Raw genomic sequence first — 23,946 nt, forward strand, 5'->3', positions numbered from 1 at the left:
TAAAATGAAGGTTTTATGAATAAAGAGTGAAAAAGCAACAGCTCTGCAGCTTTTATAGGAATCTGCTTTTCTGCACACACTCTGTTCATTTTGGATGACAGGAAGATCATGTATGCAACATCACTGGGACAATATGAATCATATCTCTTGATTTAAAACCTAAGTTCACACAGGAAATATGAAATGAAACAAACATGTCCAAATGCACATCAGAGGAATCAAATCGTTTGAGAAGTAAATGATCATTTCCAGATGTTTCCTTTATAAAGTCAAAATTATTTTTAGGAAATATTATTTAACCATAAACACAGGCTGTAGTTCTTCTTCACTGTTTTGATCACAGGTTTTGTTGTTTTTTTACGTCACCTGAAGACGAGGAGTCCCGCCTTTCTGACTTGTAACTTTCGCTTTTGTCCCGCACTGATGTCGCAGCATGTGACCTTCAGCTGGTGAGGAAAGAGTTCAAACCAGATCAGTAACAGTGAAGGAATAAATAAAGGAGGTAAGTGAGGTTTGTCTGAACTCGGGTCTGTCAAGACAAACATCCGCTCAGAGATCCTGTCAAAGTGTCTGCAAGGAAACTGCGATACTTTGTGTTTCAGCGGAGCTGAGGATTCAGAGGAAGTCGCTTCACAGATGAAACTGTAAAAAAACATTTTCTCTTAAATGTCTATGTGCAGCTCAGGATCAAGCTTTCAGCGTTTTATTTCTGGCAGATTAATATCAGAGGTGATTCCACCATGTTTGACCGGTGTCTCTGCAGAAAGAGGAACAAGAGCCATTAAAACTCCTTCATGCTACATTCACGGACATTTAGGAAAGTGTCGATACTTTCAGGTTTCTCAAGAAGAACACTGTGGGCATGTAGGGACAGACAGACAGACAGACAGACAGGCAGAGAGACAGACAGCCTCCTGGTTCACTGGCTGACGGACTCTCTGTACGTCAGTGTCATGTTGGTGCATGTGTCTGCAGTGTTTATCAAGGTAGTGTGTTCTTTTTACGTCATTGACTCCTGGCAGAGGTGTTAGACCAAAGGACCCTACCTGTGGACCCTACCTGTGGAGTCACATGTCCTTAGGGTCAAGGGTCGTTGGGCAAAGTGTACCAGATAAAGGAAGAGGAAATTGCCTTGCTGAGATTTTTTTTAGGAGCGGCCCACATGTTAGTCACAGTGTCAAAGTCCAACCTGAGAGCTGCTTCACCTGAGAACATATTTAAAATCATGTGTCAGACTTCACAGTTGTCACCTTGTGTTTTTACTCTGATCTGATGCTGACGGTGATGTTGACATGTTACAGGACAGACGGAGACACAGAGCTCTGTGACGTCAGCAGAAACCCTCAGAGATCCTCAGTGAAGCAACACTGACACATGTAAGTATTCTCTGATTGTCCCAGTGAATAGGGCATTGCTTCCTCCATCTTTTTTATTTTTATTTTGCACACATACAAAATTGTGCACAGTATAATTATCTTCTAAATAAGCTTTAAATATTGTTTAAGAGTCCCAGAGGACAGACGTGCAGCTGCACACTCCTCCTCCCTCCTCCTCTGTGCTCTTTACGCAGCACAGCCCCAAACTGCATGTCATTTTTGTTTAAATTAATTATCAGAGAGGAGATGTGGGAGACGCAAACTTTATTTCAAGTGAAGTTTTGGTCTAAAAAGACACACAGAAGTGGGAAAGCGAGAGAGTTGGAGGGAGACTGTGGTTTTATACCAGACTGTGTTACTGGTTGTTAACGGTGTGTTGTTGCCTAAATTAGACTGGCTGTGTTGAGATGGTTTAATAGTGGTTTAATGTTGCACAGCAGAGACAAACAAAGCTGAGGCTCAGTATCGTTATCTGGCTGTCCATGTCGGCAGAAAAGGGTGACGTAATGCTGCTCTGCAGGGTGCTCGATTTGTGTGCAGCTGACACCAGGGAAGTTGAAGAGGGAGGGGCAGGGGCTCGACTCAGATGCAGTTGTCGGCACACAACACACTTTGAACTAAGAACTGATGCCATGGGTCAAATTTAAAAACTGAAATACAAAATTATTAAAAGAAATAGAAAAACACGTCTTGTAAAACAGGCACTTATACAGAGGGCAAAGGGGCAGGTTTGTGAGCAGCACCTGAGGTCTGTCTGTGCATGCGCCTGGATTGCCCAGTGACTTTAACTTAACACACATTCATTAGTTTATTGTGGTTTTCTGTGTGTGTGCATGAAAAGGACGGAAGAGAACCTACATTTTTTTTTCTGTTCTTCCCTCCAGGTGAATTAGCCTCTGATGTTTTCACTGGAGTACAGCATGGCGACTGCAGCATCAGGTGAGTCCAGTCAGACTTTATTAGCTCAGTAACACACTGTCTTCTCTCACTGTTCACATATTACCCTCATAAAAAAGAACTTTGTCCTCAGTGTAAATCAGGACTGTGACTCCTGAGAGGAGCTCGTCTGATTGGACGGCCTCATTTCCCAGTGCTGAATAGGAGAACAAAAATTCAGTTAAAACAGTACCTTCTCCAGAAGGTTATGAATTAAAACTATGTTTATATTATTATTAATAAACAATGTTATTATTATTATGTTATAACTATTATAATTAGTACTGCATCTTATTTTTTCATAAGAAGGCTGCCTATTGGTAAACTGACAGTCATTCTTGAATGAAAGCACTGATCAGTTAGCCTGGTAAGACCATCCAGATGACATTAGCTCGACATTCTGTTTGAGCCAGGTCTCACTCCGAAGTCATCAAAATCTGGCACTTGGGCAGTGACATTTGGTGTCAGAAACCATCGAAAAAAACGCCCTTTAATATCGGCACGATAGGCGGGCGATTGCCGTTGTGGTTTAATGGCACCCAGCGACCTCAGGGGGAAACGCAACAGGACAAGGATGAAAGTTAAGAGGGCTAAACAAACACAGACTTTCACCCGAGAGAGCGGTGTTCGCATCCTGTAAGATTCTTGGGGATCTTTGTTGTTGAAGAAAAAAAACATCAGTTGGTGGTGTTGTACCGACGTAGTGCTTTTATTTTGAAAGAGACTGTATGCAAACTGTACATTTCCTGTGAAAACAGAAGTGTAATAATCACAGTCCACGGCTCCTCTGAGGAGCATCCCTTTGCACAGCAGCACTGTGCCTGCACAGTGCTGCTGTGCAAAGGGATGCTCAGCGGCACTGTGCAGGCACAGACTAGGCCTGGGGCAGGTGCAGGGCGAGGTGCGCGGAGGACATCACTGAGCGTCCTCTGTGACTGAGCCTTTATTGAGAATTGGTTGTTATCAATCTTACACTCCCAGTTTGGAAAGACGGACAAGAGAGCAAAGTCTGGTGACTTTGAAGAGAGCATAACATTGTGGTGTCAGTCTCCCATCGTAGAGGGCCGTCTGACGGCAGGGTGAAGCTGTGAAAATATGCTAAAAATAGCCTATACTTAAAATGATGTAAGTTTGCTTTAAGTGATCATATTTTTATGAGACTATGTTTTGCTGCTCCCCCCGTCCACAGTCACCAGACTCCTTTGACAGAAACTCTGCGAGTGCGTACTCTGTTCTTCTTTAATTGTCATTGTCATTGACTTTATTCCTGCAGTAACTTCACTTATTGCTGTCTTTACTAACATTAGAGTTAGTGCCTGTTGCTATGGGAGCCGCCATTACTGGTCTGCAAGCAACGGCCTGCATTTTACGTCATCAACTACAGCGCAGTCCCTGACTGGCTGTTTTTGTTGTTAACTGCAGTACAGATCCCTGATTGGCCCCAACTGGATTTTAATTTCTGGAAAAAAAATTTGGGCGGCACTGAGTCCAGACTGAATGAGTGAAACTGAATGTTGAGCTCATGCCATTAGGATGATCTTTGGCTTGATCACACAGAAAGCTGGAGGTGACTATTTTCTAATTGAGTTTTCTGTTGAGATGGTGCTAACTGCGGTATCCAGCAACCGCTACCACCAGTTTCTCCTCCACTGTTTACCTTTTGTTGTCGTGACCACCACAGAAGGACCGCCTCTTAAATCATCTTATTGGACAGGGGGAAAAAAAGCAAAGATGGCATGGGGCACTTTTCTGCTCTGAGTTTAAGTTTTTTCAACTCAAAGGGTTCACACTCTGGCAAAAACGCCAGGCACGTGGAGCGCAGGATTGAGCACGATCTCACTCCGAAGTCGTCAAAATCCGACTCTTGGGTGGTGACTTGCGGCACCAGAAACCAATAAAAAGGCGTCCTTTAATGTTGAATGATACGCAGCCGGTCACCGTTCTAGTTTAATGGTGCCCAGCAGCGTCAGGGGGAATCACAATGGGACAAGAATGAAAGTGAAGGCAGCAAAAGTCTGAGTGGGGCGGGCAGGAGAGGTGGTGGATGGGTCCAACAAACACCGACTTTCACCTGAGAGAGCAGTGTTTGTGTCCCTTAAGATTCTAAAGCCAAACTCTGTTCTTTTTTCCTAAACCCAACCACGTGTTTTTGTTGTTGAAGGGGAAAAAAAATGAAATTGCATTGTGCTTTTATTTTGAAAAAGACTGTATGTAAACGTTACATTTCCTGTGAAAACAGAAGCGTATTTTGAAAGAAAAGAACTTGACACAGAGTCCCAGAACATGAACAGCCAACACACCCAGGGAACCTTGCATGTGGTATGTGGACATGGAAAGTCCATGACCAAAACGTCAATATGTGACGAGGTCGCAGTGAGAGTGTGTTGCAGGATCGTGAGGTGTGTGGCAACACAAAGACAGTGAGCAAAGGGACCCCAAGTAGCTCACCTGGTAGAGCTGTTCCTGTTGACTTTGAATGAAGTGTGTTTTACGATGATAAGGTTACTGTTTTGTATTTTTGTAGATGATGAGAATGATTTGGATCCCCCGACATGCAGCAGCCCTGACTCTGAGCGTCCTCTCTGTGAGTCAAACTTAAGTGTTCAACATTTTATTTCTCATGAAAATAGTAAGGCAAGGCAAGTTTATTTGTATAGCACATTTCAGCAACGAGGCAATTCAAAGTGCTTCACATAAAACATACATCAAGTAAAAGCAATAAAGGCAACGTAGAAAGACATTAAATACAATCAGAAAGAGTTACATTGAAAATAAAATAGTACAATTAATTAAAAAGAGTTTAGTTAGAAAGAAAAAAGCTAAAACAGAATGAGTTACAGTGCAGTGTGAGATAATAATCAGAAGCCTCAAGTTTGATTTATTAATAGGCAGCGGCAAACATAAAAGTCTTGAGCTCTGATTTAAAGAGGCAACAGCCAGCATCTTTTCTTAAATATATCATTATGAAAATAATGTGGGTTACACAGGGTAGTGAAATAAAAGATAAAGTCCACACACCAGAAGTTGCTCCTTGAAAATTTAATTAGACGTAACGTTTCGGGCTCCTGCCCTTCATGGCTGATAAAGGCCCGAAACGTTATGTCTAAATAAATTTTCAAGCAGCAGCTTCTGGTGTGTGGACTTTATCTTTTATTTCATACTTACCTTCTGGTCCAGCACCCAGCATTAAGTTTTTGGGATGTGCGTGCTACCTTTACCTGTCAGTTGTTGCACAGGGTAGTGGCCACAGTAAAATCAGACTATCAGCGTTTACATAGGTTACTTAGTGGCTTTGCAATCTTTGCAATGAGCTTCTGCCACTGGTGCTGAAATTTTGCGGAAAAAATCTGCTTTACGGCAGGAAACGCGTCATGTATTGCGAAATTGGTCGGTTAGGCAATCAGGGACTGGAGCTGGTACTTATGAGGAGTTGGGCATGAGATAGTTGAGTCAGGAGCACAATGGCAGACAGACAAAGTTTGGAGACAAGTGAAAAACGACCTAGCAAAAGAAAAGGAGCTCCTCTGTGTGAGGAGGCAAAGAAGAGCAAAAAGTTACGTGAGTTACGCCCAGCTAAGTGAACACTGGACTTTGTTTCCCATTCAATTTGAGCTCCAACCGGCTGCATGGTTTCTATACGGTAGCATTTATTCTAGAATGGGGACTGTTTACATGTGCATATTGGTATAATTCCACTGTGTCTACTGTTGTTTGTACTGGTACTGTACATATTGGTATCATTTACTGTGAGTTGTTTGTACTGATACTGTACATATTGGTATCATTTATTGTGAGCTGTTTGTACTGGTACTGTGCATTCTGCTATAATTATTTGCATTACTATTTGTTTTTTCTTCAGATAAATCTGAATCAAATAAATCAATATGTTGCTCGGTCTCTTTACTCATTTATTTAGTAGAGTGTCCACACTCCTTCTCATTCTACATATACTATTTAGTAGAGTGTCCACACTCCTTCTCATTCTACATATACATAGAGGTATACTGGTGGCTTTACAACCTACATTTTATTGATTATCTCTGATCCCCACGGTCAATTTAGTCGTTGCGACAGTGCGACGTAACACCACTGACGCTAGGTGGCGCCAAGCTAAAAAAAACCGAATCCTATCTGTTGCCTCTTTAAAAAAACTGAGAGCTGCAGCAGCAGATCTGCAGTCTTCTGGGAGTTTGTTCCAGATATGTGGAGCATAAAAACTGAATGCTGCTTCTCCATTTTTGGTTTTGACTCTGGGAACAGAAAGCAGACCTGTCCCAGACGACCTGAGAGGTCTGGATGGTTCATAATGTAGCAGCAGCTCAGAAATATATTTTGGCCCTAAACCATTCAGTGCTTTATAAACCAACAACAGTATTTTAAAGTAAATTCTTTGACAGACAGGAAGCCAGTGTAAAGATCTGAGAACTGGAGTGATATGATTCACTTTCTTGGTGAGGAGTCGAGCAGCAGCGTTCTGAATCAACTGCAGCTGTCTGATGGATTTTTAAGGGAGACCTGTGAAGACACCGTTACAGTAGTCGAGTCTACTAAAGATAAATGCATGGACAGGTTTTTCCAAATCCTGCTGAGACATCAGTCCTTTAACCCTTGATATGTTCTTCAGGTGACAGAAGGCTGATTTTGTAACTGTCTTAATGTGGCGTTGACTACACCAAGATTTCTGGCTTGGTTTGTGCTTTTTAACATTACAGACTGAAGCTGAGTGCTGACTTTTAATCGTTCTTCTTTGGCTCCAAAAACAATTACTTCAGTTTTATCTTTGTTCAGTTGAAGAACATTCTGGCACATCCAATCATTGATTTGTTCGATGCATTTACGCAATGCTTGTATTGGACCATAGTCCCCTGGTGATATGGTTATGTAAATGTGTGTGTCGTCTGCATAATTATGGTAAGATATCTTGTTGTTTTCCATAATTTGAGCCAGTGGAAGCATGTAGATGTTGAACAGAAGAGGCCCCAGAATGGAGCCTTGAGGAACTCCGTCATTTTCATCCACTCAGATGTGTAATTACCTATAGACACAAAGTAGTCTCTGTCCTTTAAGTAGAATTCAAACCAGTTTAGTACAGTTCTGGAAAGTCCCACCCAGTTTTCCAGTCGGTCTAGTAATATGGTGTGGTCAACTGTGTCGAATGCTACACTAAGATCCAGTAACACTAAAACTGAAGTTCTGCCACTGTCTGTGTTTCAGTAGATGTCATTGAAGACCTTAACAAGAGCAGTCTCAGTGCTGTGGTGTGGTCGAAATCCTGACTGGAAGACGTCAAAACAGTTGTTTAGAGTCAAGAAGTTGTTTGGCTGTTGAAAAGCAGCTTTTTGAATGATGTTACTCCAAAATGGGAGGTTTGATATGGGCCTATAATTGTTCATTACTGAGATGTCTAGATTGGGGTTTTTTTTAAGAGTGGTTTGATGACGGCAGATTTCAGGGCCTATGGGAAGACACCTGAGAGAAGAGATGTGTTCATAATCTGTAGATCTGAGGCCATGCAGTTAGAAACCGTTTGAAAAAAGCCTGTTGGCAGAATATCAAGGCAGCAGGAGGAGGATTTCAGATGTTGTATAATGTCCTCCAGGTTTTTGAAGTTGATCGGGTAAAATTGTGTCATGTCACTTGAATTGGTCTTAAGTGGACACAGGGACAACACATATCCTGTACCTGATATGGAGGCACTGACTGCTTGTCTAATTTTCTGGATTTTGTCAGTGAAGAAGGAGGTAAATTCATTGCAGGCGTGAGCTTAAGAGGAGCTGATAGGGGGATGTTTTGCCTCTGGACAGAGCCAGGCCCACATAGTGGCAGTTGGAGGCTGCTTGAACTCTGTGAGGAGAAGGACTCGCCATCCACTTTGCTTTTGTCTTGTTACGCTAATTGACACATTCAGATGTCATTGTAAATTAAATGTTTTGAGTGTATCTTAATGCAGAAATCCTGAATAATTGCATATTTTAATGATCCCCTTGTTTGTAACCCAAGCATGCCTATTAATGTGTACGTTTCTGTGTTCTTACAGTCAAAGATGAACATCAGCCCCTGAAGCACAGCAGGAGCTATGAATTTCTGCCACCTGACTGTGAGTCAAACTTGGTAGCACAGTGTTCCAACATCCTTAACCGCCAACTACTATCACACGCTACCACCAAACAGTCAGAATGATTCTTGTGTTTTATTAGGTTTCAATTTACAGTGTTAAATGGGTGATCCTTTAAAGAGGCTACTTAAGTTTCTCTATTATTAATGCAATGATTCTAATAATTCTGATTAAATGATTGATCAAATTTACTTTCCAGTGTCTGAGCTGAGGGTTGTTCTGCTGGGGAACAGCTGGTCTGAAAAGAGTTCAGTGGGGAACTTCATACTGGGAGAGACTAAGTTCAACACTGAGGAAGAACCAGACTGCTGTCTGACAGAAAGAGGACAGATAAAGGACAAAGAAATAGTTCTGATCAACACTCCAGATCTGCTGCATCTCAACATCTCTGAAGACAAACTGTCAGAACATGTAGAAAAGTGTGTGAGACTCTCTGATCCTGGACCTCATGTGTTCCTGCTGGTTCTACAGCCTGAAGACTTCACTGAGGAACACAAAGGGAAGCTGGATAGGATCCTTGGAAAGTTCAGTGATCAATCATTTGATCATTCATTGATACTGATATCAACACCCAGAAAGGAGAGTTCAGGTTTCAAAGATGAACCAGACCAGCCCTTAAAAGACATGATCAGAATGTGTAGATACAGATACCTGAAGCAGAAGAACCTTGAACGTCCAGAGCTGTTAACACGATTGGGTCAAACTGCAAAGGAAAACTATGGAGAGCATGTGAGCTGTGATGTGTCTGAGGATGTAACACAAAGTTTAACTTGTGATCAGGAAAGCCTTAAAAAACCAGAAGAAGTCTGTTATAAATTGGATCCTACAAAAGCTACAGGTAAGTGCAGGACAGTAATTCAGTTAATGAGAATCTTATCATTACCACTAATGACTGTACAATAACACTGCTGTACTTGATATTACTGTGTCTTTTACAGTTCCCAGAAAAACTACCTCGTCCCACCAGTGTAAGTAAATTATATTTTATTATTCAGATACATACAGGGGCAATAAGTAACAGTCAGTATGTTTACATGACATTAGGGAAAATGGATTTATTGTGTCAGTCCGACTAAAACTGGACTTTTAAAACACATGTAAAAATGTTCGTCCAACTGAAATCGTACTGAAGTGAATTTCTAAGTTGGACTAACACACTCAGATAATGTGATTGGGATTTGAATTCCTCCTGCATGTATACAGTCAATCAGACCCAAACTGGCCGAGGCGCTCTGAGAATGCTCCACAGTTTCCGCCCCGGGCTTTGACCCGGAAGTCCAATAGCATTAAATGTGTAAGAGAAGAAGAAGCCGGGAACAACATGGAGAAATCTACATCCAGAGCCGTGACTTTTTGGACGGACCAAATGTACAGAGCTGTAAAGTTGTCCACCATGGTAGCAGTTAGCTGCTAGCTAACCGTAGCTAACTTGTTTGTCCATTGTTTGGTCTGTGACGTAATAGGTCAACAGGAAAAAGGTCCAATACTAACAAGCTGAAAGGGGGCATATCTCCACCTATCGTAGAGGAGTCGCACATACTTGGCTCAATAAATGGATTCCCCTCCCGTGCTTGTATACTGGGACAAGGACAGTAGGCCAGTTAGATGTCCTCGTCCAGCTGGAACTGTAGCTCAACTTCACTGTGCTTGTAAACATACTGACTGATGACGATGTTGATATCTGTTGTATCCGTCAGATTTAGTAGAAACTACAGAATGTTGCTCCACAAGAAATCAACCATTTTGGTGAGTCAGTGTCTCTGACTGAAAGGACCCTTAATGTGCAAACTGTAACAACCCTCAGGCATGTTATGTTGGAATTTGTGCGGTAGAGGGCCATATATTGAAATGTGGAAGGCACATAGATTTTGACAAAAAAAGAAGCAATTACTGATTAGTGTTTGCATCCCTTTTTGTTAAATTAAGCTCAGATTGCAAATGTGATTAATTAATGAGGGATACCAATGTGCTCACTATAGTCTAACTAACTCTTTTTTTTTTGCATTGTTATTTCATAGCAAAGGAACTAAGGATTGTGATGTTTGGAAGGGAGGTCAAAAAGAAGACACTTTGCAACTTCATCGTTGGAAGCAAACAAATCCAACATAAAATAACCCCAAACAAGCAATGTGAGGTCGCCCATGGAGAGTGGAGAGGAAAGACTTTGAAAGTCGTGAAAACTCCCAACATGTTCAGTCTGTCTGTGGAAGCCTTTAGAGAAGAGATGAGAAGCTGTGTGACTCTTTCTCTCCCTGGACCAAATGTTCTGCTGCTGTTAGTGAAGCTGTCTGAGTTCACTGAGAAGAACAGACAAACACTGAAGTTCATCCTGAGTCTGTTTGATCAAGATGCCTTCAAACACTCGATGGTCATCATGACACACGAGGAGAGTAAAGCAAGCCCTGCTGTCAGTCAGCTCCTTAAAGACTGTGGAGGAAGACACTACAACATGGTTAAAAGTGACCGCCAGCTGTTAATGGAGAAGATTGAGAACATTGTGCGTGAAAACAAAGAAGCCTTCCTCACCTTCACTGAAGAGCCCATCAGAGCAAAGTCTGAACCCATCAGAGCAGCTTTAAACCTGGTCCTGTGTGGGAGGAGAGGAGCAGGGAAGACTTCAGCAGCCAAGGCCATTTTAGGTCAGACAGAGCTTCATTCAGTCTCCAGCTCATCAGAGTGTGTTAAACATCAGGGAGAGGTGTGTGGACGTTGGGTTTCCCTGGTGGAGCTGCCTGCCTTGTATGGAAAACCTCAGGAGGCAGTGATGGAGGAATCATTCAGGTGTATCTCCCTCTGTGATCCTGAGGGCGTCCATGCCTTCATCCTGGTCCTACCTGTGCGTCCCCTCACTGATGAAGACAAGGGAGAGTTAGAGACCATCAGGAACACATTCAGCTCTCGAGTCAATGACTTCACCTTGATCCTGTTCACTGTGGAGTCAGATGCTACAGCGTCAGCTTTTGTTAACTTTCTAAAGCAAAACGGAGACATCCAGGAGCTCTGTCAGAGCTGTGGAGGAAGATATGTTGTTCTCAACATCAAGGACCAGCAGCAGATCCCAGAGCTGTTGGATGCTGTGGAAGAAATGAAACTGAGACCCAATCAAGATAAAGCATGCAGCTACACTAGAGAAACATACGCACATGTCCAAATAGGAAAGATCATAAAACAAGACAAACACATCAGCACACTGCAGGCTGAACTGAAGGACCTGAAAACAAAAAGCATGGTCAGCTGTAAGTACCATATAGATTTAAATATTTTCATTAGAACAATAATAAATCATGACCTTTTTTCTGTGTCCTCATCCATCCACTGGATATTAAAACTTGCAGTCTGTACTATTCAAACTGTCACCATTTAAGGTAACTCTAGGTCTTATTTCACAGGTGATGATGAGGAGCAGAGCCCAGAGTGTCTCAGGATTGTGCTGATAGGGAAGACTGGCAGTGGAAAGAGTTCTTCAGGAAACACCATCCTAGGAAGAGATGAGTTTGAAGCTGAATCAAGCCAAACATCAGTCACCAAACGTTGTCAGAAAGCAGTGGGTGAGGTGGACGGTCGTGCTGTTGCTGTGGTCGACACTCCTGGTCTGTTTGACAATAGTTTAACTCATGAGGAAGTCACTGAGGAGATGTCGAAATGCATCAGTCTTCTGGCTCCAGGACCACATGTCTTCCTGTTGGTGTTACAAATCGGCAGATTTACACCAGAGGAGAAGGAGACATTAAAACTCATCAGGGAAGTCTTTGGGAAGAATGCTAAGAAGTTCACCTTCATTCTTTTAACTGGAGGAGATAAACTGAAGCGTGAGAAGCGGACCATTGAGCAGTACATTGAAAAAAAATGTGATCAGTCATTTAAGAATATGATTGCTGACTGTGGAGGAAGATGCCATGTGTTTGATAACTATGATGACGGCAACCGCATGCAAGTCAGCGACCTGATAACGAAGATTGACACCATGGTGAAGACAAATGGAGGCAGCTGCTACACTAATGAGATCTTTAAAGAGGCCGAGGCAGCTATAAAGAAAGAAGTGGAGAAAATTCTAAAGGAGAAGGAAGAAGAGATGAGGATAGAGAGGGAGAAACTTCAAAGAAAACATAAGGAAGAAATGGAAGCAATGAAAAGAAGAATGGAAGAACAGAGAGCAGACATTGAGAAAGAGAGAAAACTGAGAGGAAAACAACTCAAAGAAATGGAGGAAAACATCAACAAAGAACGTGAGGAGAGAAAGAAAGAACAGGAAATGAGAGAAGAAGAAGACAGGAAGAGGAAACAACAGGAAGAATTACAGCAACAAGAGTGGGAACAAAAAGTTGACGCTTTGGAGCAACAAATAAGATCAGAGTCAGAATCAAAGGAAACTATTGACAGAAAGCTGGAGGAGAGCAGAGAGGTGATGAAAAGAGAAAGAGAACATGAGGAGAAGAAACAAAAAGAATGGTGGGACAGACGAAACCAAGAAAATGAACAGAGACGACAGGAAGAGCAAACAACACTGAAAAAGCTTCAAGATCAATATGATCAGGAGAGAGAAAAGTATGAAGAGAAAAGAAATGAAGAGGACCGAATCAGACAGGAGCAGGAGGAGAAGAAGCTGAAAGAGTTGGAGGAAAACTATAAGACAAAACTGGAGGGCATAAAGAAAAAGTACGAGGAGGAGGCCAGAAATAAAGCTGAAGAGTTCAATGAATTCAGAGAGAGTAAAGAAAGGGACTTTGCAGCTATGATCGAAAAACACATGAAAGAAGTCGAGGATCTGAAGGAACAGCAGGGGAAAGACATGCAAAAGAAGCAAGAGGAATACGACAGGTTGAACGATCTCTCAACCCACAAAGAAGAAAGTCTGAAAGAAGCCATGGATAAACTACAGGACAAACACAAACAAGAAATGGCCGACTTGATACTGATACTTCTGACCCAAAAGAAAGAAAACAGGAGGAAAATAAGGGCAATGCAGGAAGCACACAAAAAAGAGGAGGAGAACCTTAAAAAAGATCTTTTAGCTGAAAACAAAAGAAAAGAGAAGGAACAAATGGAAAAACTGAGGAAAAAACAGAAACAAGAAATGAAAGCCCTGGACAAGGAACTTTCAACCCAAACCAAAGACGCTAAGCGCGTAAGACGGGAGACGCTGTCCATCCAACATGAGCAACAAATTATTGATCTGAAAATGGAATTTCTGACGCAACAGCAACAAAACCAGAAGGAACAGCTGAACAAATTACAGAAAGAACATGAGCAAAAATTGGATGAATTCAAACAGAAACTTCTGGAAGAAAATGAAAGAAATGAGAAAGAAAAAATTGATGAACTGCAGAAGAATCATGAACAAGAAATGGAGGCGCTGAAGCAAGTTAAGAGCCCGGACAAAGACGATCAGGAGGAAGAGCTGGATGAACTGCAGAAAAAACATGAAAAAGAAATGAATGAGCTGAAAGAGAAACTTTTGGCCCCACAGGAGCAACAGTCCTGCTGCATCGCGTGAACAATCGTAATTATTTCAATATCACACTAATGCCAACCTGGGTCCTGTATTCAGAGACTTGTCACCATCTTTGATGCACACAGTATATATACAGTTACCATGGATACAGATGTTGTTGCCATCTATCACAAGGTTAGTGGAAGAGGTAGGCCTAGTGTTTTACGTTTTTTACCAAACTGTAACGCCGGAATTGCGCTGGTTATCCGCTGCGTGCTCCGCCATCCGTCAACACCCACCGTCTGCGTTTGCTGTGTGGAGCGGTGCAGCTCCGCCGGACAGCAGGAGTCACGAGGACCCACGAGATCTCGTGAATTCACACATAATCACGCGATATAACAAGATGTAGTTTCTATAAACAGAACCACAAAACCAGAGGAGTAGTAGGAAGACATCTCGGTGCACCTCCATGATTAACATCTTCTCGTCCATGGTGTCAACGGGGTGAAATGACGTCTGAAAACCTCTGACCTGTTGACTTCAGGCCTGCCTCCGCCCATTGTGACGTTTTCAAGGTGTAGTGAAGGGAAATATGATCTGCCGTGAACACTGTGTATTTTATTTTGAAAATTAACCGGATGTTTTATTTTGTTTCTGTGCACGACTTCCTGCCCTGCACGATCTGCTCCGTGCTGAATTGCTGCGTTGTGCTCCGGTGTCCAGCAAAAATAGAAGTCCTGCGTATCTGTTGTGGAGGGCTCCGGAGCGCCGCAGCTGTGACGGAGCCGGTGGAAACACACACATTGACTAGAATTGAAACGTATCGGCTCCGCTGCCGCTCTGGAGCGCAGACGCAACCAACACACATCTGTTGAAATTTGGGGGTAAAAGCTGTGTGCCCAACAAAACACTTTTTTTTTTTTCCCCCAGCTGAAAATGGCATTCGCTTTTCTGAAGCTGGGTGCGTTAGGGTGCTTCAGATGTGCAGCATTTATTCAGCTGAGATGCTTTGGTTGCATCTGGCTGTAATGATATGGAATATCTGGGAAAGTTAAAGCACATGGTAGAGTACCTGCTGTGGCCCTTGCTGTAAAGAACGAAGGGAAGGCTGAAGCACGTACAGAGAGTAGCCAGACATGCTGGTCTGTGTGGCCAGCACTATTCATTTCTATTCCGTTGTTGTTCTTGTTCTTGTTCTTGTTGTTGTCCAGCATTTGTATATGCAGGATTTGCAGTGATGAGCGTTAGTTGAGCATTTCTAAACTCTCGTTGACCAGAAAAATAATGCCAAAAGTGCAACACACGCAGAAGCGCAGAAGACCTTCAGCACCTCGTCATGCTGCTGCGATTTGTTAAAGTGTAAATATGTGGTGCTCCCACTGCAAGAATTACTGAGCTATGCTGAAAACACTAAAAGCGCTTGGTAGATAAAGCCTCTAATNGCTCATTTCCACGTCAAGTTAGTGGAGTGGGCGCTGGGGCGCCCTTATTATCACGTTTCAACCAGCAGCAGAAAGCAAATGTGAATCCTGGAGGTTGTGGGTTGAACACAGACAGGAACACGGCGGAGGTTCATAGTGCTCTGCGGCGCAAGATAACGGCTTACCGGCCGTCTCCGACTAACGGCCGAGATCCACTGGGCACGTGCACTTGACCCGTTGATAGGTGTGACACATTCTTTTAAAAGATGTGATTGGTTGCCCCTTTGTGAGCCTGCACAATGTGGACACCCAGTGGAAATGAAATGAACTGCATCACAATATGAGACTAAAAATGTTTTCATTGTTTGTGTGATCACTCTGATGACAGAAGGGTGAGACAGACTGAAGTCATCGCTGCTGCACTGTTGCGTTTTTCCAGTTGTTGAATATCTTAAGCTGAAAACACACCGGCGCCGCCGCAGTGTGGCGCTTCATGTGATGCACACCAATTGCTGGCCCGAGCATGCACTGACTGCATCTCACTGCAGCTCCCTCAAAGTTATTACTACTTTTACTGAAAGATGTGTGCTTCCTCCACCTCTGCATGTAGCTTAAAATCATGTGTGGCCTCTAGTCAAACTTGATTTGAGCTATGACTCACCAGGCAATATCTTTTTTGCCATTGTCTTTATAATGTCGGGATTGTGGGTCGTTTAGCTCGGGATATTTCTCAACCTCAGCAACGAGTCTCTCCCCATCCAATCTTTGTCACCCACGAGACACAGCAACAGCTACAGAGTTCTATTTATACATCCATGTTAAAGAGAGAAGTCGAGCTGCTAAGTGAGCTTGTAAGTACAAGCAGGGAGCAAGTGGGGGAAAATGCATTTAATTCTGGGGGCAGTGAGGCTGGAAATAGGACTGTGGCATAAAGCACGGCAGGATGGCGCGTCCAGGAGCGCCGACGTGCGTCTTGCACCGCCAGTGTGGGGTTGTACATTAGAAATAACGTTCGTATTTGGACGTGTGGCATTTGCTGCCAGTGTGTTTTGGCCTTTAGTGTAGTGCCTCTTGGGTTTTAGGGTTACCTTTACCAGTACTGGGTTGACTGTAATATATTATTTCCACATGCATATTATTTTTTCTTTTAGGACTGTTTGTTAGTATTTTGTATATTCAGGTTTGTTTATTTGTTTTTGTTTTGTTTTTTTGTTGTTGTTGTTGAATGTGGATTTTTTTTTTAATACAAACATAAAAGGGTTACGTTTACAATTGACCTTAACAGGTACTGTGTTAACTGTAAGAAATAATTTCTACATGCATTTAATTTTTCTTTTTAGAGATGTTTGTTGGTATTTTGTATATTTAGTTTTTTTTTGTTGTATATGGATGTTTTTATCAGTGAGATGATTTTACATGTTTTTGGTATTTTAACTTGGAAATGTATCATTTTGTTCAAACTCAACAAACTAAATTGAAAATAAAGTGACAAGAATATTCATTTGTTTCATATCTCAGTGTGAGATTCTGATTCTTATGTGAAACGTATGGTTTATGATTTATAGTCACTGGAGACAAAAAGTTCCACAACAAAATGTTTTCTTGACCAACAGTGTCGTCGTAAACGAGCATTAAACATATACAATCACATATAAACTATTTTAGTCACATTCTATTTTATGCACATCTACAAAAGTATGGTTATTCCTCTGCTAACAACTGCAATTATCAACATCAGGGTTGCTGTATTTTTGAACTGAATGAAGCAGAAACCTTTAAAAGGAATTTAATACAACTGCTCTGTGATGAATAACTAACTGAAGTTTGGAGAGGGTTAGGGTCAGTGTTTGTTTTGATGCCTCCACACTGGTGATAGCTGTGTATTATGTTTTCAGGGTTTCTGTACATCACATGCTTGTGAACACAATATCTCAAGAAGGCCACAGGGGAATTTCGTCAAATTTGGCACAAATGTTGGACTCATTGACGAACTGATTGGATTTCAGTGGTCCAAGGACGAAGGTCAGTGTGAGCTCACAAAATATGTTTTGGGCCATAACTCAAGAATTCATACTCTAATTATGAAAAAACTTTACTCAAATGTCTAACAGGATAAAATAATGAAGTGATGACCTTTTATATCTAAAAGGTCAAAGGTCAGCTTGACTGTGACATCATCATGTTTTAACGTCATATCTCAGGAACAGAAGGGGAGACATTTGGTCAGATACTGAATTGGTGACTCTAATCTTGAAACTGGGCTGATTGTATAGATCTTCTGTGTGTGAAGCATCCATGTTTTCACTGACATGGATGGAGACTGTCAGAGACACAGGACTGGTGGGCGGAGTCATACAAGTAGGGGGTGGTAATTCCAGTTTAGGTTTGTGTTGTTAAAGGCTCAGTAAGAACAAATAATTACAGTAGGAATTTGTGTTATAGTTACATTTAAATTGTTCGAGTTGTAAAAAAGAAAAAGTGGTAGTTTGACTGTTATTTATTTGATCGTAATTCAAGATATATATGCATGTTTTACTGTGTTCAATACTACTCCAGTAACAATACATGTAAATAAAGTATAACATGGAAGTATTGTTACTGAGCAAACTGTCAAAAATATTCTCATCCAGTGTTAATGTTGTGTTTGCTGGTGCAGTTTGCCTGTGTCACAAATACAGGAAATACAGAAAACCTGCATCAGCAAAAAGCTGTAAGTTATCATCAGCACAAAGAGCTGTAAGTTATCATCAGTACAAAAAGCTCTAAGTTATCATCAGCACAAAGAGCTGTAAGTTATCATCAGTACAAAGAGCTGTAAGTTATCGTCAGTTGTTATTCACATCATGACAAAACACAGCCACAAAAAGGCCACTGAGCTGAACCAGCACCTTTTACAGTGTCCAAAAATTCCCATATGATCAAAATGCTGCAGTAACATTCTCTGCACCTCGTTGCGTTTGTACCGTTGCTGTCCAGCAGATGGAGCTCTAACATCAACTACTGATGCCTGTTTAATGGCTTCATCACATGTTGTCAAGTCATTTTCTGTTTTCTGAGGACTTATACTTTTAATACTTTGAGTATGTATAGCTGATAATACTGATGTACGTCTGCTTACAAATGAAAGGCAACACTTTTACCTGTAAGTGAATATATTTAAAGTCAGATTTTATTGATCTCGGAGTGGAAATTCACATCACAGCAGAGACATACAAGGTAAGAAAAACATGACGAAGTATTTGAATGAGAATAATTATAAATAAAAGATATAAGAGATGTATCATTACCTGAGACTATTAGTGAATAGTGCAAAATGAATGCAGGAGTGCAACTCTGGCAGGTTGTGATGTGTGAAGAGTTTCAGTATAAAGGTATGAATGTAGGTTAAAAAAAAATCCGCAATAGCATGATAAAGTACAGTATATAATGTTAAATATATGTGCAGTATATGTAATATACATGAATTTATAATGTGGTGTGTGTCAGTGTGTGTGTGTGTGTGTGTGTGTGTGTGTGAACTAACTCTTTGATATTCTGTAATGTGTCTCACAGCAGGTAGACCTGACTGTTGGATGGACGGACCTCCTCCTAGCAGCAGAAACTGAGACGTTCAAAAGCCAGATCAGGTCATATTTCAGGATTGTTTTTTGTGATAAAGAAAAGACTTGCACACACTCTGAATATTCCACCACTTTTTTGCAGCTTAACCGAAGTAGAAAGTAGCAAAACAGAAAACCTAATTGACATTAGATATTTTTTAAAAAGCATAACTTGTAGAGTCTATTAAAAATGTGCTGATTTGTGAGTTTCATAAAACATTTGTGAAAAGTCTTTACACAGCCAACTGAATCTAAATAACTTCTTCTTATGCAGTTATATCTCTCTGGTTTCTCTTGTGAAGAATTATAGTCTTATTTATGTTTCCCCTCCATCATTTAAAACATCTGAACATATGAACTGTGATGTGGATGTGATGAGACACTCCCTCTCCTCCTCCTCTTTTTTGAACCGTTTCACTCTTATCGTCTCAGACGGTGACGCAGTTACAGCTTCAGCTGGTGAGTAAACTCAACTGAATCAAAATATAAAAAGTGGATTTATGCATTATTGGTATTCTGTATAGAAACACAGTTGATTGAGTTCAATGATTATTGATCATTAGATGTGTTTTCTGTCATGATCTGATGAGCAGCTCTGACAGGTTGTGTCTCAGTAACCTGACTGACTGAGCCGATCACATGTTAAACTGACAGCTACACTGTCAGGACCATAAAAGCAGTAATTATTATATGATCATTCTATAATGATTCTACAGTGTAAATATTAATGATGTTTTGTTGTAATCAGTGTTTAATGTGAGAACTCTCCATGCAGTCATCTCTAAGACTGAGACAATGATTTGTGATACAAACTTCATATAATTGTTTAATGAAAAATCATCAACATGCCCCAAAGTGACTCCTTCATATCTCACTATGTTAAAGAGCAGGGAACAGAACAGAAGTCAGGTAAAGGTTCAGACCTCTCATTAAAGTAACATTAACTGTCAGTTTGTGTCACTGAAGCTACAACCCTGACTCCAGAAGATTGTGGAAAGACTGTGGAAAAATTCAATAAAAACAGAATTCAGTGATTTCCAAACAAGTTGAATTCAATACAGAGATAAGACACCCTTTCTGTAATGTGCTGCAGACATCAAATTCTGGGTGTATGTTTACAAAAATAAGACATCTTATCACTTTGAACATTGAATATTTTTTGTTTGTGCTGAAATCAGTTGAGTATATGTCAAAAAGGATTTGCAAATCACAATTCATTGTATTCTGTCTATATTTGTATTTTCAGAGGCATACACACACACATTCATCACAAACTGCCCTCTGTGAAAATTATTCATTTATTTGAAGAGTGAAATCCTGTGACAAAGTCCTGACACAAACATCCTTTTTAACAGGTAACCTGTTCTGTCTTTTATTCATTCTGTTTTAAAACATTATTACTTTTCCTTTTTACCAGTTAGCTGGCACACAGTCGGTCAGTAATAAAATACATTTAAACATCACAGCCTCCAGACATGTTGTCCCTCAGAAAATGTGTCTGAGGGTGCTGATGTCTGTCTCTGACCTGATATCAACATGTGCATCAACTGTAGGTTTCCACCTCATGTTTGAGCAGTTAGACGTTAAACCACAGTTATGGAGCAGAAGGAGAACAACAGTCAGGAGGAAGTTTTGAAAGTACAACGTTTTACAAATAACATTTTACATCTATTTCAGATAGAATATAGTAAATGATAAATCTCTTTAGGGAAGTTTGGCAGCACACACACACACACACACACACACACACACAGGCACATCTGCCACCATTTTAGAAATACACTGAGTACAGGTCCAATCAGAGAACCTAACGGAATCAGAAACCATGAAGTTTTATGTTGTTCCTTTTTTTTATTCTGCATTCAAATGAACTCCCTCTCCCCACCCTGACTGTGGTATCCACAACCTTGTAAGTGGGAAATATTCAGAGAGCTAATGAGGTTTAACGATTTTCCATTTGTAAAAACAAGCTCAGACATTCCACTTGAGCACAGAATTAGTTCTTAATCACTTGGATCTTCCACTTGAACTTAAATGGATTCCGTCGACTGTTCAATCATGAGTTTCTGTAGATCTTCCCCACACTGTCTGGAATCAAGCTGTGATGGGAAAATACCTACTACTTTATCTTGGGTTTGTGGCTCTAGCACCAGTCAGATTTCAATATACAGAATCAAAAATGATTTGACTCTTTTCAAATTGGACAGTGCAACTCCCCCAAAGCTACTAAAACACCACACACCACTGTGTGGTTGAAAACGTGTCTTGACAACATGTATCTCACTAACCCAGAGTTCCTGTTCCCACAGTGAGACTGAGACACACTGAAGCTGAAAGCAGAACTAATGCTGATATTAAAATGAAGCCCACACACTACACAGTTAGATTAGCTGCAGGTATTTATGTTCAGTGTAAGAATATTTGAGTGTGGTTCACTTCTCTTCAGCAGCACATCTACAAACAATCAAACAACACAGGAGACACTTTTCTCTTCTAACTGTGTTTAAACAAGTTTCACCTGATGTGACTTTGATTAAATTCTGTCTGACTGTTGTTCAGGTCACAGTAACTGTTGCTCAGTTTTAATACTTACACAGGAACATCTACTTTTGTTCAAGGCCACTTTAAAGATATGATGAATATAAACCCTTTTATCTGCACATACACTGACATAGACACACACAGGCAGGTCAGAAGTTCACATACAGAGACAGAGGACGTGACCTTTGTGTCATCAAAACTATGCTCACAGACCTCAGTGTGGTTAAAACGTGTCTTGACAACATGTATCTCACTAACTCAGAGTTCCTGTTCCCACAGTGAGACTGAGACACTCTGAAGCTGAAAGCAGAGCTGATAATGCATTGTCAACAGAAATACATAGATCTCCTCAGCCACACGCCACAGAGTTCAGTTAGTGAGTATAATTATAACAATTGTGTCTTTATTTTGTGTGATCAGTTTAAGTGGTCTTCATGGTGGGTCTTTTACCTTTTGGGTTTCTCTATTACCTCTCACTTGCTTAATAAATGAATCAGAGGTGTGTAGAGTAGCCAAAAATTGTACTCAAGTAAGAGTACTGATACTTTAGAACAATATTACTCAAGTAAAAGTAAAAGGTAGTCATCCAAATAATTACTTGAGTAAGAGTAAAAGAGTATNGTAGAGTAGCCAAATATTGTACCCAAGTAAGAGTATTGTTGCTTTAAAACAATATAACTCAAGTAAAAGTAAAAAGTATTTTGCATTAAAACTACTCTGAAAAGTACAATTTATCCAAAAAGTTACTCAAGTGAATGTAACTGAGTAAATGTAACTAGTTACTACCCACCTCTGAAATGAATTGATTAGAAATAGCCGACACAGAGCCCATTTGCAAATGTATGATTTTTGATTTTGGCGTGTATGAAAAACACACATTGTGTTTGGATGATACTGATTACATTTCGAATATGCAGTAAACCCTAATACTGATAAACTGCTCATCAGAGAAATATTCAGAGTACAGATGGGCATAGGTAACCCAGTCAATCTGTACATGTGCACATGAGGTGGCTGTGGCTCAGGAGTGCAGCAGGTCGTCTACTAATCCACAGACTGGCAGTTTGATCCCCGGCTCCTGCAGCCTGCACTGTGTCTAATTTGAATGTTTATCTGAGTAGCAGCTGGAATGGCTGAATGTGACATGTAGTGTATGGTAGAAAGAACTATTAGATTTTTGCTTTCTATTCATTTATTTATTTATAGAGGGAAATCCTGGAACAAACTGTAGGAGTCTGGACAAAGTACAGACAGAGTTTAGTGTTATTTTTTTTTAGTTAATAGTTCGTTTATAAAAAAGTAACCTGGTCTTTCTTGGTTTAGAAAATTATCATTTTTCAGTCTTTTCTAGTTAGCTGGCATGCACTGAATCAATACATTGAATGTCACAGTTTCTAAAATTGTGTTGCATTGAGCTGCACTTAGTAGTTTTTTCATGTTGTGTTTGGATCAAAATGGTTATGTTCAGAAACTGGATCAAACCTCATTGTACATACAAAATAAAAATAATTAAGAATAATACAAATAAGCTCAAAAGATAATTTCTCATTATTTACAATGTACAATGTTATTTTTAAAATAACTATATACAAATAGAGAAATCAGCTGTAAAACAGATTGTTTTACAGCTGATTTCATCTGTCAGTAGACAAGTTTATGTACTAAGAGCAAATTTTTGGCCTTTTAAAAAATAATTGGGAAACACTTGAGACATATTCTTCAGTTCAACAATGCTGATACCACAAAATGTAGTCTATCAAAAATGTGAGGAATATGAGAATGGATTAATATATATTATTAAGATATATTCCAAGAGGCTAATCATTTAATAACTGAATATTAATCACTGATCATTACTGTTGGTTGAGTATCTGTTCAGATCCAATTCACGGCTTGTTGTTATTACAGTAACTTCATCAAGTGAGCTCAGATTATGCCATGACCACTTCATCTGTGGATATTAAAGTCTGATGTGACTATTAAAAAGAAATAAAACAAACAGACCAAAAGAAAAACAGATGCTTTTCAGTTTGTCCAAATTATTTTCAGTCAGTGTTTAAATCAGATATCAGCTTGTTTTTCTGAGGCTGCTGACATCTGTCTTTGACCTGATATCAACATGTGCATCAACTGTAAGTTTCCATTTCATGTCTAAGCAGTTAGACTGTAAGTAAGTAAGTAAACTTTTATTTATATAGCACCCTTCATAGTTTGCGTACACAGAGTGCTTAACAGTACAAACAATAAAACCACAGTTTAATCAGTCACAATAAACATGCAACCGAAACATTCAAGAAAACATACACACAATGCATATGGCAATGCAAGGTCAGTGCATGTAGAAGCATGTAATAAAATACATAAATAAATAAAAATAAAAATAGAACATGATCACATGGCACTGCAAAGCCAGAGGAAATAAGGTAGACAAGCTGAGAGAACAACAGAAAGCGGCAGATAAAACAGTGGATACGGCCTAACACTCAAAAGCTAGTCTGTACAGGTGAGTCTTTAACTGACCCTTGAA

The 23,946-nt window shown here is 40.4% G+C and overlaps 2 protein-coding genes across 2 annotated transcripts in view; both read left to right on the forward strand.

The window, feature by feature from the left end:
* The first annotated feature begins 417 nt into the window (after positions 1–417).
* Positions 418–14,204, forward strand: LOC126394952 (uncharacterized). The gene is made up of 9 exons (XM_050052101.1): positions 418–502; positions 1,302–1,376; positions 2,261–2,315; positions 4,837–4,896; positions 8,350–8,409; positions 8,627–9,265; positions 9,366–9,395; positions 10,446–11,663; positions 11,817–14,204. Exons 3-9 carry the CDS (start codon positions 2,276–2,278, stop codon positions 13,919–13,921), a joined length of 4,152 nt encoding a protein of 1,383 aa, XP_049908058.1. The 5' UTR covers positions 418–502; positions 1,302–1,376; positions 2,261–2,275; the 3' UTR covers positions 13,922–14,204.
* A 5,965-nt stretch (positions 14,205–20,169) lies between these two features.
* LOC126394959 (GTPase IMAP family member 8-like) overlaps positions 20,170–23,946 on the forward strand; it is a 29,423-nt gene continuing 25,646 nt past the window's right edge. Inside the window, exons 1-2 of the mRNA XM_050052110.1 lie at positions 20,170–20,233; positions 21,699–21,795. Coding sequence (XP_049908067.1) covers positions 21,738–21,795 — 58 coding nt within the window. The 5' untranslated portion in view covers positions 20,170–20,233; positions 21,699–21,737. The remainder of the gene's footprint in view (positions 20,234–21,698; positions 21,796–23,946) is intronic.

Source organism: Epinephelus moara, chromosome 8, assembly GCF_006386435.1.
Source record: "Epinephelus moara isolate mb chromosome 8, YSFRI_EMoa_1.0, whole genome shotgun sequence".
In the NCBI taxonomy this organism is placed as follows: Eukaryota; Metazoa; Chordata; class Actinopteri; order Perciformes; family Serranidae; genus Epinephelus; species Epinephelus moara.

Coding starts and splice junctions, on each gene's coding strand:
- LOC126394952 (XM_050052101.1), top strand. CDS start 2,276: ATGTTTTCACTGGAGTACAGCATGGCGACTGCAGCATCAG. Junction 8,410..8,626: donor TGAATTTCTGCCACCTGACT/GTGAGTCAAACT, acceptor TTTACTTTCCAG/TGTCTGAGCTGAGGGTTGTT. Junction 11,664..11,816: donor AACAAAAAGCATGGTCAGCT/GTAAGTACCATA, acceptor CTTATTTCACAG/GTGATGATGAGGAGCAGAGC.